We start from the raw sequence: 15,726 nt of genomic DNA, 5'->3' as shown, positions 1-15,726 counted from the left end.
AGCATACCGCTTTATCTTTGGGTGCTCTCGACTGTGTCTTTGGGCTAACTGAACTCCCGTTTTAACCTCGGGGAAGACAACCGATTCGGAATCACGAGCTTTGCATGAACTCGGCGCGTGACACGCGCGCGGCTAATCGCAATTCGCTGGCCGGTTGACCTGTCGATGTCCGCTCGAGGTGCCAAACAAAGTCGATCGTTGGTCGAGCCTTGAGTCCCTGGCTTTGACTCGGAACCAGAACAATATATATATTTTTTTTTTCTTTTTTCGACGGCTTTGTTCCAAGTTTTAAACAATTACATTATAATAACATTATAATTACAATTAAATTATCAAATTTTTATAAATTAAATTGATTGAAAAAAAGTAATACATTTTGTGATCATATTTATTATTTTATTTTACTGCCAAACATTTTTTATCATAATTCCAATAATTTAAATTATTTTTATAAACAATATTATAAATATATATGTAGGAATAAATTTATTTTGTAAATTTTTATATCGCACAAATATATGTAAGATCGAAGCGATTATAAAAGTGTTTTCTCAACCGACTATTTGCTTAAGACAAATACTGTCAATAAGCGACAAGTAAACAAAATATTGTAAGTCGACCTGTGTATTATGTGAAAAGACGAACTCGAAAATAAAATGTACGATTAGCTTGAGAAGGCAAGCTCGAGAAAACAAAGAGATGATTGAGAAGGTTCGAAACGAATTTGAAGACGAACGGAAGGATATAAATAAACTGGAAAACAGGCGGAGGACACAGTGCTCGCATGATTTTCATACCAGTAACCTTAAATTAAATAATTTCTTCAAGTACATAAGAGATTCTTTATTTCGACTGCTTCATCTTTCCCACAATTTTGGGGGCTCGAGCCAGGATAATTGACGCTGCGGGGAGCGGTAAACGGTCGCAATTTTTGAATTTTGCTCGAAATTGACCTACGAGAGGGAATGGCGAGCGCTGAGAAAGATGCAAACAAGTTCACTGTCAACAAATTGAAAGGAATATTGCGAGAATTGAGCCTGGCGACTACTAGCGTGAAGAGTGAACTTATAGCCAGACTCTTTGAGAAAGACTCAGCGGGCGGATGGATGTCACGGGTGCTGAGCGAGGAAGAGGAGAGACGAGAGGAGTCTCGCGAAAATCGCGAGGAGACGGGCGAATCGAGTGCCGATGGTCGTGATGTTGAGTATTTGCGACGAGAAATGGAGCTGTGCCGGAGAGAGAAACAATTGATGAAGCGTGAACTACAGCCGATGCGGCAGGAGAACGAGCTATTGAGACGGGCACAAAATGTGGACAGCGAGAGAGACGACTTGGTGACGAAAAGTCCGGCAATCTCCCACGAGTCGAGCACAACAAATATAAAATGCAGTCGCGAGTTTGCTGGGACACTTTGAGGGCGACAGCAGCATGTTTGAGTCCTGGGAAAAGCGCGTCAGATCCTTGAGGAACGCATATAATTTGACGGACGATCTGACAAAAATTTTGATCGGAGCGAGGCTGAAAGGCAAGGCACAAGAATGGTTTTACTCTAATCCGACATATACTGAAATCGACGTTGACGAGTTGTTGCGCCAGTTGAAAAATATGTTCTTCCACGAGCCGGGAAAAGTATATATGAGGAGACAGTTTGAGCAGCGTATTTACAAAGAGATGAAACCTTCCACAAATATTTGCACCAGAAGGTTATCCTGGGCAACCGTATTAAGATGGAGGAAGGCGAATTGGTGGAGTACGTGATCGAAGGAATTCCGGATCCAGCTTTACGGAACCAGGCTCGAGTGCAACAACTGCGAACGAAGAAGGTGCTACTCGGAGCGTTTGAGAGAGTGTCGCTGCGCGGGAAAAATCAACCCGGAGTGCAAGGAAGTGCGAGAGACCGGCGCGCCCAGGAACGCAGCGAGAGAGAGGAACCTGGGGCGGCGAAGAGCACGGTGCGATGCCACAATTGCGGAGCGCAAGGACATCGTGCAGCAGATTGTCCATCCAAAGTGAAAGATACGCGTTGTTTTGAATGTAGAGAATTTAGCCATATTGCGGCGAATTGTGAAAAAAAAAAAACTAAATTAAACGAAGTTAAAAATATGTCCGATATTTCGAGAACGGAGCGTAAATATTTTAAAGATATAAATATTAATAATAAAAAGCTAGTCGCGCTAATTGATACGGGCAGCGATCTATCATTAATTCGCGAAGATCAGTACGTAAAAGTAAGATCGCCGAATTCGACACAGCGAGAAATTGTGTTTTGCGGGATAGGCGCGCAAAACTTTAAGACGATAGGCCAATTTGATAGCAAAATTAAGATTGACGGTGAATGTTTTGTAATAAGCTTGTCGGTGGTGCCAAATAATTTGTTGCAATACGATCTGCTCTTGGAAATCGATCTGTTGGACAAGGTAAATTTATATATCGAAGAGGCAAAAATCACAATGCGAAAACCGCGTGCGGAGATCCGAGCGATAAATAATCTCCCCGAGATATTTAAAATCAAGTTATCAAGCGAGTCTAGTAATATCGATTTATCTCATTTGAGCAATGAGCGCAGAGAAAATGTAAGCGAGATGATTAAGAAATATAATCCTAATAAAAGAAATAAGACCGAATTTGAGATGACTATCGTGCTTAGGGATGACGAACCTGTTTACATGAGACCTAGGCGTTTATCTCCGTTAGAAAAAGAAAAGGTTAAGGCACACATAAACGAATGATTGACTGCAGGTATTATACAACCATCGCTTTCGGATTACGCGAGTCCGGTGGTACTAGTAAAAAAACGGGAAAGACGAGGTTGTGTATTGATTACAGACAATTAAACAAAAAGATAATTAAAGATCGCACTCCCATTAATAGATGATCAGTTAGATGCATTGCAAGGGGCGTCGATATTTAACACAATCGATCTGAAAAATGGATTCTTTCACGTGCCGATAGAGAAAGGAAGTAGAAGGTACACTTCATTCGTGGTTCCCGACGGACAATACGAATTTCTCTTTGCGCCCTTCGGTTTATGTAATTCCCCGGCGGTATTCCAGAGGTTCATAAACCAAATTTTTAGAGAACTAATTAAAAATGGCGTGGTTTTGATTTACGTGGACGATCTGATTATTCCGTCTATGAATTTTGAAGCCGCACTATTGGGCCTTGAGAAAGTTTTGTGTGTCGCCGAGAGTTTCGGGTTAAATATTAATTGGAAGAAGTGTAAATTTTTACGTACTGAAGTCAAATTTCTGGGACACATTATATAAAATGGTTCGATACGCCCGACTGAGAATTAAACGGAAGCGGTAATGAAATTCCCACAACCGAAGACGCTAAAATAAATTCAAAATTTTTTAGGACTGACTGGATACTTTAGAAAATTTATAAAAAATTACGCGCTAATAGCTAGATCGTTGAGCAACTTCCTCAAAGCAAACGCAAAATTCGAGTTTGGCACAAAAGTAAAGGAGGCTTTCAATAGATTAAAATTTATATTAAGCGAGAAATCGGTGTTGAAATTGTACAAACAAAAAGCGGAAACTGAATTACACACCGATGTGTCTATGTACGGTTTTGGGGCTATCTTGTTTCAAAAATGCGATGACGATGGTGCGTTACACCCGATTTATTATGCGAGCGAAAAAACAACTGACGTCGAAGCAAAATATACGAGTTATGAGCTAAAAGCACTAGCAATAATAAAAACGTTGCGAAAATTTAGAGTTTATTTGTTAATAATTAATTTTAAAATCGTGACGGATTGTCAAGCATTTGCATTGACGATGAAAAAAAAAGATTTGTGCGTGCGTGTCGCCAGATGGACGCTATTACTTGATAATACGATCGTACGACGTCCGGGAAAAAACATGACTCATGTTGATACATTAAGTCAAAATCCTTTGCCTTGCAGCTTGTTAGTAAACGAATTGGAGGAAGGTATGACTGCAAGAATTTGTAAAGCCCAGAAAGAGGACACAAACGTGCGAGATATGTATACGTTAGCTGACAAAGATCAGAGCGTTGACTATGTTGTGCGAGGCGGGCTGTTATTTAAAGAATCAAAAGATGATCTGCAATTAATTGTGCCCAAGTGTCTACAAGCGCAGGTAGCTCGATTAGCGCACAAAAATGGTTACTTTGCGGTCGAGAAAACAGAAGCGTTAATTAAATAAAACTATTGGTTTTCTAATATGCGAATTATAGTCGAAAAAATTATTCAAAACTGCGTGAGTTGTATATTGGCGAACAGAAAAACAGGTAAACTCGAGGGCTTCTTAAACCCGATACTTAAAGGTCATATACCTCTCAAGACGTATCATATAGATTACCTGGGACCGCTTCCGTCGACAAAAAAAAGATATTGTTATATTTTCGTCGTCGTGGACACATTCTCTAAGTTTGTTTGGCTTTTCGGAACGCGATTGACCGGCGGGACAGAAGTAATAAACAAATTAAATGAATTAGCAGTTAACTTTGGAAATCCGAAAAGAATAATTTCGGATCGAGGAACTGCCTTTACTTCAAATGAATTTTGCGTATACTGTAAAAGAGAAAATATCGAGCATATACTAATTACTACAAGCGTTCTTCGAGCCAACGGACAAGTCGAAAGAATAAATTGATCGCTAATACCGATATTAACAAAATTGACCGCTCCGAAGCCGGCCGAGTAGCATAAGTATGTCAAGAATATAAATATGATGTTTTTTAAATTGGCCAACAGAGCCAAAGCACGAAAAATTAATTATTCGGAACTGTATCTTTTGGTTTGAGATCACTAAGTTCTATATATAAATTAATCTCGAAACTTACATGGATTAATAGGCGCGAAAAATATAGGTCCGAAAAGTCGCTGAAGCGGGAATCGAACCCGCGTCTTTCACTTTCCGGGCGACTGCTCTTACCAACTAAGCTATTCAGACCCTTTTGATCCTATATTTTTCATTTGCCTTTTAGTAGATGTTAGTAAATAACGCCGTGATTAGGCCAAGGCGTGAATAAAATCAGAAAGAAATATTTTTATTGGCTCTCAATATTAAGAATATAAATATGATGTTTTTTAAATCGATCAACAGAGCCAAAGCATAAAAAATTAATTATTCGGAACTGTATCTCTTGGTTTGAGATCACTAAGTTCCATATATAAATTAATCTCAAAACTTACATATGGAGAAATAGGCGCGAAAAATATAGGTTCGAAAAGTCGCTGAAGCGGGAATCGAACCCGCGTCTTTCCGAATAGGTTTATACATAAGACTGAGAGATAATCCCGACATAAAAAACTTTATTGAGGAGGAGATGGAAGCGACATTCCAGGTTGATCGAAGTGAATTGAGAGAGCAGGCGCGAGAATCTATAGCGCGCATGCAAGAAGAAAACAAGCGAAATTATGATAAGCGTCGTAAAAAGGCGAGACAATACTGTGAAGATGATCTGGTAGTTATTAAGAGAACGCAGTTAGGGCCAGGTTTGAAATGCGCTGCTAAATTTCTAGGCCCGTATCAGATAATTAAAACTTTGCGAAACGATAGATATATAGTTAGGAAAGTAGGCGATCACGAGGGACCAATCGAATCCTCAACAGCAGCCGATTATATGAAACCGTGGCTAACGAGTGACGACTTTTGCGACGATGATGATATTCAGAACGAAATCTGAGGACAGATTCAACTGTCAGAACGGCCGAGTGTAAGAATAAATTTATTTTAAGGTAGTAGATATTAAACTGACTACACTGGCTGTCTATTAGATTTGTTAAACTATATTTATTGACGTTTCGACCATACGGGCTGTGGTCCTTTTCAAAATTACAATAGAAGCATTAATGAGTTACTGCATATCGTTATTGACATTTAAAAGTACGCTCCGGTGAGACTTAACTTAAGATCGGATGGTAAATTAACTGCGTTTCACTTGTGTCATCTTGCTGTACACGCAGTACAGTGTGTTCAGTCGTGGCAAGATGACACAAGTGAAACGCAGTTAATTTACCATCCGATCTTAAGTTAAGTCTCACCGGAGCGTACTTTTAAATGTCAATAACGATATGCAGTAACTCATTAATGCTTCTATTGTAATTTTGAAAAGGACCACAGCCCGTATGGTCGAAACGTCAATAAATATAGTTTAACAAATCTAATAGACAGCCAGTGTAGTCAGTTTAATATCTACTACCTTAGTATTTCATTCCTGGCGAACGAAATTTAATATTTTATTGTTAAATTTATTTTGTAAATTTTTATATCGCACAAATATATGTAAGATCGAAGCAATTATAAAAGCGTTTTCTCAACCGACTATTTGCTCAAGACAAATACTGTCAGTAAGCGACAAGTAAACAAAATATTGTAAGTCGACCTGTGTATTGTGTGAAAAGACGAACTCGAAAATAAAATGTACGATTAGCTTGGCGAGCTCGAGAAAACAAAGAGATGATCGAGAAGGTTTAAGACGAATTCAAAGGCGAACGGAAGGATATAAATAAACTGGAAAACAGGCGGAGGATACAGTGCTCGCACGATTTTCATACCAGTAACATTAAATTAAATAATTTCTTCAAGTACATAAGAGATTCTTTATTTCGACTGCTTCATCTTTTCCACATATACAGGATGTCCCATAATTCGCGAACCACCGCGAATGGGCAGATAGAGCGTGTTAAACTGAACAAAAAAGTCCTGTATCATTTTGCGATATTCGCAATAATTATTGAGTTATTTATTAAAATATCTAAACGAATAAGCAGGTAGAAAGCATTATTTGATCGAGAGGCGGCGTCATGCAGCGAGCGGCGACCAATGTAGGGGCGCCGAAAAGTAAGATAATACTTTTGATACTAAGCGGTACATGCACACCGAGTCCGGCCTACCGCTTTCTACCCGCTCATTTGTTTAGATATTTTAGTTAATAACTCAATAATTATTGCGAATATCGCAAAATGATACAGGACTTTTCTATTCAGTTTAACACGCTCTCTCTGCCCATTTGCGGTAGTTCGCGAATTATGGGACACCCTGTATATAAGTTTATTTTAATTATGCTCAGAAATAATTAACAAATAAAATTAAGTTTTTATAATTTATTCATAATTAAATATATAAAATATATATTTATTAAAATGTAAAATGTTTACTTTCTCCATATGTAAGTTCGAGATTAATTTATATATGGAACTTAGTAATCTCAAACCAAGAGATACAGTTCCGAAGAATTAATTTTTTGCGCTTGGGCTCTATTGGCCAATTTAAAATATCATATATTATTCTTAAGATTGAGAGCCGATAAAAATATTTCTCATTTGATTTGATTTTTAATGTTCAAAATTGAAATTATTTATAATTAATTGTTTTACTCTTTATAACCAAAATAAATAAAAGTGACAAGTAATCAATATAATAAAATAAAATCAATAAAATGTCATGTCGCAGAATATACAGTTATTAGCGCCTTTTTTCGCCAATTATATGAACTGTACATTTGAGCCGAGAAAACATTTCTTAATAAAAAATTTTGACATTTTAACTTTACGACATAATAGGTTTTTTTATAAAGCATGTAGTGCAAAAATAAAAACACTTTCATTATATAATTTAAACCCAAGCTATTGATTGAGCCTAGTAAGAACTCGATCTGTTCAGCGGTTATATGTGAACTGAAAATATCGAGTACTCGCAACTATCCGACTCACGTAAAGATACACGGTGTGTCTTGTTGCTTACACAAACTTAGCACAAGACACTACCGTGTCTCTTGATTGTTCATTATTTTAATTGTTAAATCTAAAAAAATTAAAGCTACGGTTTACCTCCTGTTCCACTGTGAATTTTATTCTATCGTGATATTTATTGAAACTATTAACAATTGGAGTCATGTTATTAGCAGATGTAGCTAATAATATGTCATCCACATATCGTAAATAGAAAGTACATTTTATGTTTAATGAATTAAAAACTGTGTCCTCCAGATCCTGCATACTAAATGCGCGATCACTAAATCCGCGATAAATGGTGACAATAGAGATCCCATTGGGATATTAAAAGTTTATTTGTATATTTTGTTTTCAAATGTAAAATATGAGGAAGTCAAAATAAGTTTAATGCTTTGTATAAAATCACTCTGAGGTATTCTTGTGTAATTAGTAATGTGTTCCCACCTATTATTAATACCATTAATCCCAAGATCCAGAGAAACATTCGTGAAAAGCGAAACAACGTCTATAGAGTACAAAGTATCATTATTGTCGATCTTTTTATTAAATAGCATGTTGTACAAATCAAAACTGTTCTTGATATGCTATTGACTAAGGGGATACTGGTTGATAAAATTTTTTGTAGAAAGGACGTTAACGGATATGACGCCATATCTACCAATAAAATTATAATTCTGAATAGGATATTTTCTTTGTGAATTTTTGGTAATCCGTAAGCTTTTAGTAGGCTGGAATTGCTGGAATAATTTATAATAATCATTTATCATCAATAATTTATAATAATTGCTGAATAATTTATAATAATCATTTTTGGAGATATAATCTTTCTTAAGTCAATTTTTTAACAAGTTATTAAGTTCTTCCTGTATTTTTTTCCATGGGTTTTTTTTAGAATAGAATATGTGTTACAATCTTTTAATAAAGGAAGATGTTAAAAAATGTCAATTTTCTGACTATCAATGGAACCTAAAATTCGAGTTCCATGGATATCTATGAACCATATAAGATGTAAAAATGATGGTCTTTTTTCCTAGAGACCTGGGGAAAGTATTAAAAATCTATCAAAACTATTAAAAATAACATCATTTGATTGATCTGAAAACAACTAAAATCGATGACATAGATGAATTTTCAATCAAACCAAGTTCTGGTAAAGTACTTATCAAATAGTTTTTGAGATCAATAATGTTTTAATATCGGGATCGCAAAATTCAAGATTGCGGATCCAATATGGTGGACCAGTATTGAGAAAAACTAGATGCTAGGATGTAGTTTACATTATGTTTTTTAGTTTGTTTATTTGCTTGTTAAATATTTTTGTTTCATTGTTGAATAGAATTCTTTAGTTCTAACATAGAGAATATTAATAGTTCTCATATTTTCTCATATTTTAATTATTTTAAATTATATCATTTTCACACGCTCTGATAAAGGGAATGTGACAGTAGCGCTGGAGAAAACCGATTATATCAATAAAGTAGAGAGTCTTTTAAAAGACAATAACACGTACTCCATTGTCGAAAAAAATCCATGTTTAAAAATAGAAAAAAATCTAAATTTAATGTTAAAAGAATGGGTGAATAAGGAATTCATTTCCAAAAATGAATACTACAGATTATTTTCGAGTAATGCTATCTTACCTAAAGCGGTTACCTACGGTTTACCTAAAATCCACAAAATGAACACTCCCTTTAGAATCATTGTTTCCTCAACCAATACAGCACTTTACTCATTAGCTTTTTATATGCATTTCATATTATATTTCTGTCTCCCACCGGCTAAAAGTCACATCAACAATAGTTTTGAAATGGTGAGCATTCTATCAGGTAGAAGGGTCAATGATGATGAGGTAATGGTATCATTAGACGTAGTCTCTCTTTTTACAAATGTACCTCTGGATCTAGCATTAGACAGTATTAAAAAAAGATTATATTACATTAATAGTGTTACACTGATACCACAGGCGGACTTTCTAAAGATTAATTTTAGAAATGTCGCACATTAAAGAACAACAAACACAGAGTTACTTAGTGATTCTTATTCTGAGATTCTGGAAAAAATGGCAAACTTTGAAAAATAAACAAATATACAAATAAAAGTCAATGATAAAAAAATTTTGAAGACTTACGTATGATATATAAATGCGTAGTTGAACTCTGTCTTTCTATAAGGTACTTTGAGATAAGATGGTATAGAACAATCAAGTGAGAGGTGTTAAAAATTACATTGTAAGTACACATGTTTATTATAATTGTTAAAATGAATATTGTGATGGTCATCACCTAAATAAATTTTAATTCTGTAGATTATTTCATTTATTATAATGAGATCTCGGATAATTCCACGCTTTTCACCGATGGAATTAGATGAGAATTTCTTCCTACACATATTGTTTTCCCTAAGCTTTGAAAGCGGTCATCAAAGGATTTATAGATGAGAATTAAAGATGAAATAGAATGATGATTGTCATAGTTTATCTATATGGTTAATCGACTACGCATCGTTATGGTTTTTAATGATTTTATTCGCATTGTATTAGATACTAACGGATTATTGTAATTTTAATTTAATTGTTTTATTACACTAAAGAAGGCTGTGTACAGCTGAAACGTTTGTTATTCTACTCTATTTTTATTATTTTTTTGTATATCAATTTTAATAATAAACATGTCAAATATATTGTATTTTAATTATAAATTTGTTCTTAAGATCAATTAAATAATTTTGATTATGCGGTTATTTTTTTCTTTTTATGTGATCTTTTAAATTAATAAAAATTAGGTTATATTCAATAATTTTAATGTTTATCAGTTGGGTATACATGTTTGAATTTTTATTTTGATATAAGCGATTATAATTTTTAGAAGTTTAGTTGTCTGTTAATGTTTACATTTTTTAGTTAGTTCTTAAAAATATTTAAATAAAAATACTAAAAAACAATGTATTTGAATGTGGAATCAGATCTTTTATTCGGAAGTAACTACATCCTGGAATCTAGTTTCTTTCAATACTGATCTATCATATTGGATCCGCAATCTTGAATTTTGCGATTCCGATATTAAAACATTATTGATCTCGAAAACTATTTAATAAGTGTTTAACCAGAACTTGGTTTGATTGAAAATTCATCTATGTCATCGATTTTATAGTTGTCTTCAGATCGATCGAATGACGCTATTTGCGTTTCGTTGGGATAACGCACTGTCATCCGCGATTTAGCTCTTATTGCCTGTTTGACACTTTAAATTTATATTTATATTAATTATTTTTATTATTTTTTATTTCAGATACTATAATTAATTCTCGAATTGATTCTAGGATAGATAAAATACAAGCAGTTATTAAAACATGGTTGCAACATGCTGGAGATTATCTTCCTAAAGAAGGAGGAACAAAAACGAAATAAAAATAACTATTTACAAAAAATAGAAAATATAATATAATATATTATTAACAATTAATATTATACAGGGTGTCTGGTAACTAACGGACCAACGATTACAAATGGATTCTTTGGTCAATTTGGGAACGATTTTTCCTCAGCGAAAATGTCGAAAAAGGTCATCATTTTTTACAACTTTCCAATATTTGTCATTATGTATCTTTATAACTAAGCCTCAAATTAAAATTTTATTATAGTAAACTCTACCTGAAATTAACTGAAGAATGTAATTATGTTAGTCTTTTAACTCCAAAACGTTTAGTTTTCAAAAAACCCATTTTTTTCAATCGCTTATAACTCGAAAATTATTGACTTCTCAACATTTTTGCTAAGGAAAAATTGTCTCCAAATTGGCCAGAGAATCCGCCCTTAATCATTGGTCCATTAGTTATCGGACACCCTGTATATTTTATATACATATATATAAATAATGTAGGAATCGAGAATTTATCGTCTTAAGTCCGTTTTTATTTCAAGTTGTTTTGATATATTGTTATTTCTCGTGTTGACGAATCGGTCGTGGCCGAAATTTATTGTGACTTGCGGGTCTATTGTCTCGAGCCCGTATTTGTCTTGAGACAGTTTTTGTACTCTTGTTTTGCCATGCGATGGATTAGATATGCGAATTTGAACACTCGATGTGTCGCTTCCTGATTGGCTCACGCGGGGCTTGACGAAGATATAAAGCGTCTCTCCCGAGGTTCCGGGAGGAGAGCACCAAATTTCGCGAAGCCGAAGAGTACGTGGAACTGCGGATAAGTTATCTGAATATATCTATATTAAACCGTCTCTCGTAATACTTTATTATTCTATCCGAAATAAGACACAATCCGTGATTCCTACAATAATGATATATAAATATAGTTTTTTGACAATAAAGAACAAAGGACAACTCTAATTTTCCTTTATATATTATGTTCATCCTTATTCACATTGTCAAAAATTGTTTCAAGAGCTTGTTAAATATATTACATCAAAACCTTTGCATTTTCTTAATATTGCACGGAGAAAATTTTATAGTAAAGATTATTATGATGTGTAGTAGATATAAACAATCAGAAGATATCATTTTAAAGTAAAGTACTATAAAAAATTGTAAAAATTGTGTAAATTAATTGTCGTAATTTTACAGTTTTTTATAGTACTTTATTTTAAAATGGTATCCTGATCGTCTATAAGTAATACATATCATAATAATCTGTACTATAAAAATTTCTTTGCGTAGTGTTTTAAATATCTTGAAGTAGATGTCTTATCGATATCATAAACACAAACTCTTAAAGATATCCAATTTGAGATATCATATATATATATATATATATATATCAAATATAAGATATCTCAAATATATATAATATATATATATATAAATTAGATATCTTTAAGAGTTTGTGTTTATGATATCTATAAGACATCTACTTCTGTTTAATAATAATTTGAGAACTGATGCGCCGGTTGTAAGCCGGCGCGTTCTCTACCCAACGTTTCTGACTCGCGCCATCCGATTTAAGACGGACGTCGATCCGAATATTGACATTTCCGTAGGCAATGTCTTTAATCTCAACTTCGCCACGAATTTATTTGAAATAAAATTCGCCTGTGCTCCTGCATCCAGCAAGGCACGGCATGACATCCGCGAACCGTCCGCGCCGTAAACGTAAACAACCGCTGTTGACAGTAAGGGCTCCGCGCCGTGCGCGACCACGACGGCAGGGTCGCCCGTAATCGGAGTCGAACCGTCCGCCGCTGAGCCGGCGGCCCGCGAATTCTCAATTCCCCTTCCCTGGTTCGAGAGATGTAGCAGAGTGTTATGCTTCAACTTGCATGTCCTGCAGCCGCTCGACGAGCACTCGGCCGCCACGTGATCACGACTACGCAAGCAATTTAGACAGAGTTTTCGACCGCGCACCTCACCTATGCGCCGATTTACCGGAAGCGCTAGGAATCCCTTGCAAAAGTATATCAAATGCGCACCCCCGCAATAAGTGCATCTTCCCCCCTCGACCGTCGCATGCAGCGCGCGCCGTCCCGAAGTCGATCGCGCCCGCGAACGAATGTCGGAGCGCTCGGAAGCGCTTGATCCCCCCCCAGCCAACTCCTCTAAAATCTGACTGTGATGGGCGAGAAAATCAATTAATTCTTTAAATGCGGGCAACTCCGAGCCCCCCAGGGAGGAATGCCACTTCCTAGATGTTACGTGATCTAATTTGGACGTAATTATATGTATTAACAACGCGTCCCATTTGTCGGCGTTGCAGTCCAATGCAGTTAACGCGTGCACGTGTGCCGCCGCACCGTCCGCCAGCTGCCGAATGCCACTCGCGCTTTCTTTCGTAATCGCCGTTAAATCGAATATCGCTTTTATGTGTGTCTGCACGATTACACGGTTATTGTTATAACGCTCTTTTAAAATATTCCACGCAAGGTCGTAATTGTTATTTGATATCTAATGTTTTGACGATGTCGAGAGCTGTACCCGTCAACGACGCCCGTAAATATTGAAATTTTTGTATGTCAGATAATGTTTTGTTATTATGTATGACCGAAATAAAAGTGTCATGGAACGGGAACCATTCCTCGTACTTTCCGGAAAAAGACGGTAAATTTAATTTTGGTAAACAGACGTATGTTGCGGCTTCGCTCTCGGATCGCGCTGATACTGGCGTGGAGGCCCGCGGACTATTTTGACCGCTGTCATTTTGCAATAATCGCTGCATTCTCGCGCACAACGAATATACGTTGTCTTTGAACGCGACTCTGTCCTCTATTTCGGCCTCGTCTGTTGCCTCTAATTGCGACTGCACCTTGCAGTAATCTTCCCATATTGGGTCTAAGCGCGCGCGCCTCACTTCCAATTGCGCTCGTGCATCGTCATCTACCGCGTTCACACTATTCACAAACGTTTCTATCCGCATGCACGAACCCTTTATTATTCCGCGCCTTCTTTTCAGCGCCGCTATCTCTGATGCCGTCACATTTGACGTCGACGCACTCGCGCTACTTGTACCCGGGCTACGGTCGATCGGCATTTTTTTTTTCTTTTTTCGGTTTACAAACAATTTATAATGACCGACGCGAATCAAGTATTTGCAAATAAATAAATAAATAGGTCACTTACGCAGCGCAAAAAATACGATTGGTGCAGGCTCAAGTACCGCTTACCCAGTTACGCGTCCTCTTCTCTGCCTGGCGCCACGCCGCCCCTCGAGGTGCCGCTCCGACGAATATCGTCTCTCCCTGCGTGCAGCTCGGCAGACCCGGTCACCGTCCCCCAAACTGGCTGTCGTCCTGGTACGTGGCCGACACCCTCGCCGTGGATCCGTACTCAGACTTGAGTCGGTTTCGTCTCCTCCGAGACGCCCGACGCCTCCGGAAATTAATCCGGCTCGAAGGACCAAAATGTTTAATAATAATTTGAGAACTGATGCGCCGGTTGTAAGCCGGCGCGTTCTCTACCCAACGTTTTTTTTTATATTGCGAGATAATGTTCCAGCCGTGAGGCCGTTCCTCTGATTGCAGGATGCAACGAAGGATAGATAAACCCGTGTGGAATATCCACACGGAATAATTATTATGTTCCGCTCCTTGTAGTACAGGATTTATTATTGCGGCGTCCAAGTATACCGCTCGTCTGAGTACAAAAGGTTGTTGTCGATACACGCGCAGGTTTATGTATATTTTCGCCGAGAAGTAAGTACAGAGAGAAGTGTGTCGGAGAAGCGTTTGCTTCTCTATTTATATTTTGGGGCTATCCCCACGTATTTTTATCCGCGAATCGCGTAAGACCATATTTTCGACTAATACTTATATTTTATGATTGGCTATCTTCTGATCGTCGTTGTAAGTACGAAACAACTTCAAGATATTTAAAACACTACGCAAAGAAATTTTTATAGTACAGATTATTATGATATGTATTACTTATAGACGATCAGGATACCATTTTAAAATAAAGTACTATAAAAAACTGTAAAATTACGACAATTAATTTACACAATTTTTACAATTTTTTATAGTACTTTACTTTAAAATGATATCTTCTGATTGTCTATATCTACTACACATCATAATAATCTTTACTATAAAATTTTCTCCGTGCAATATTATATAACAAGATATCTACAAAAAATTATCTTTTTGACGACTTTTGGAAGAGGTCCTTTTCTTTTTAGAAATGGCGCATAGGAGCTCTTTTTGATATCATTATGTTATATTTCTGAAAGAGTTTCTGGATGTCCAAGTCTTGAATGAGAGAACATTAAGAGTTCTTTTTGTTATTATTTTACTATGTGGGATGGATCGTCAAAAACTGAATATATAAAATTTATACGACCTTTATAATTTTGTCATCGATGTTGTTTACATTCTCTGTGTCTTTATGTAGGTTAACTGTATTATTAACTTTTTTGATAAAAAACATCTCTGCGATTTCTCTCTTTCTAACATGTTTTTCATTATGTAATATAACGGGTGATACCCAATCAAATTCATGTCCCAACTCTTGTCTATGTTTGCTTATGACCGAATGATTTGTTACATGTAATTTTATATTGTAAAAATGTTCTTTCATACGAGT

The 15,726-nt window shown here is 36.1% G+C and overlaps 1 protein-coding gene across 1 annotated transcript; it reads right to left on the bottom strand.

The window, feature by feature from the left end:
• Nucleotides 1-13,585: 13,585 nt before the first annotated feature.
• On the bottom strand, nucleotides 13,586-14,179 carry LOC146721052 (uncharacterized). Its single transcript, XM_085487481.1, has one exon. It carries the CDS (start codon nucleotides 14,177-14,179, stop codon nucleotides 13,586-13,588), a length of 594 nt encoding a protein of 197 aa, XP_085343607.1.
• Nucleotides 14,180-15,726: the final 1,547 nt, after the last annotated feature.

The sequence above is a fragment of the Nylanderia fulva genome, unplaced genomic scaffold (assembly GCF_048542155.1).
Source record: "Nylanderia fulva isolate GAGA-0341 unplaced genomic scaffold, ASM4854215v1 Scaffold56, whole genome shotgun sequence".
Classification (NCBI taxonomy): Eukaryota; Metazoa; Arthropoda; class Insecta; order Hymenoptera; family Formicidae; genus Nylanderia; species Nylanderia fulva.
The sequence above is the reverse complement of the archived record's forward strand: the minus strand, read 5'-3'. Positions and strand labels throughout refer to the sequence as shown.

What these genes read in the sequence shown, in the direction of transcription:
- LOC146721052 (XM_085487481.1), bottom strand. Translation starts at nt 14,179, where the DNA reads ATGCCGATCGACCGTAGCCCGGGTACAAGTAGCGCGAGTGCGTCGACG.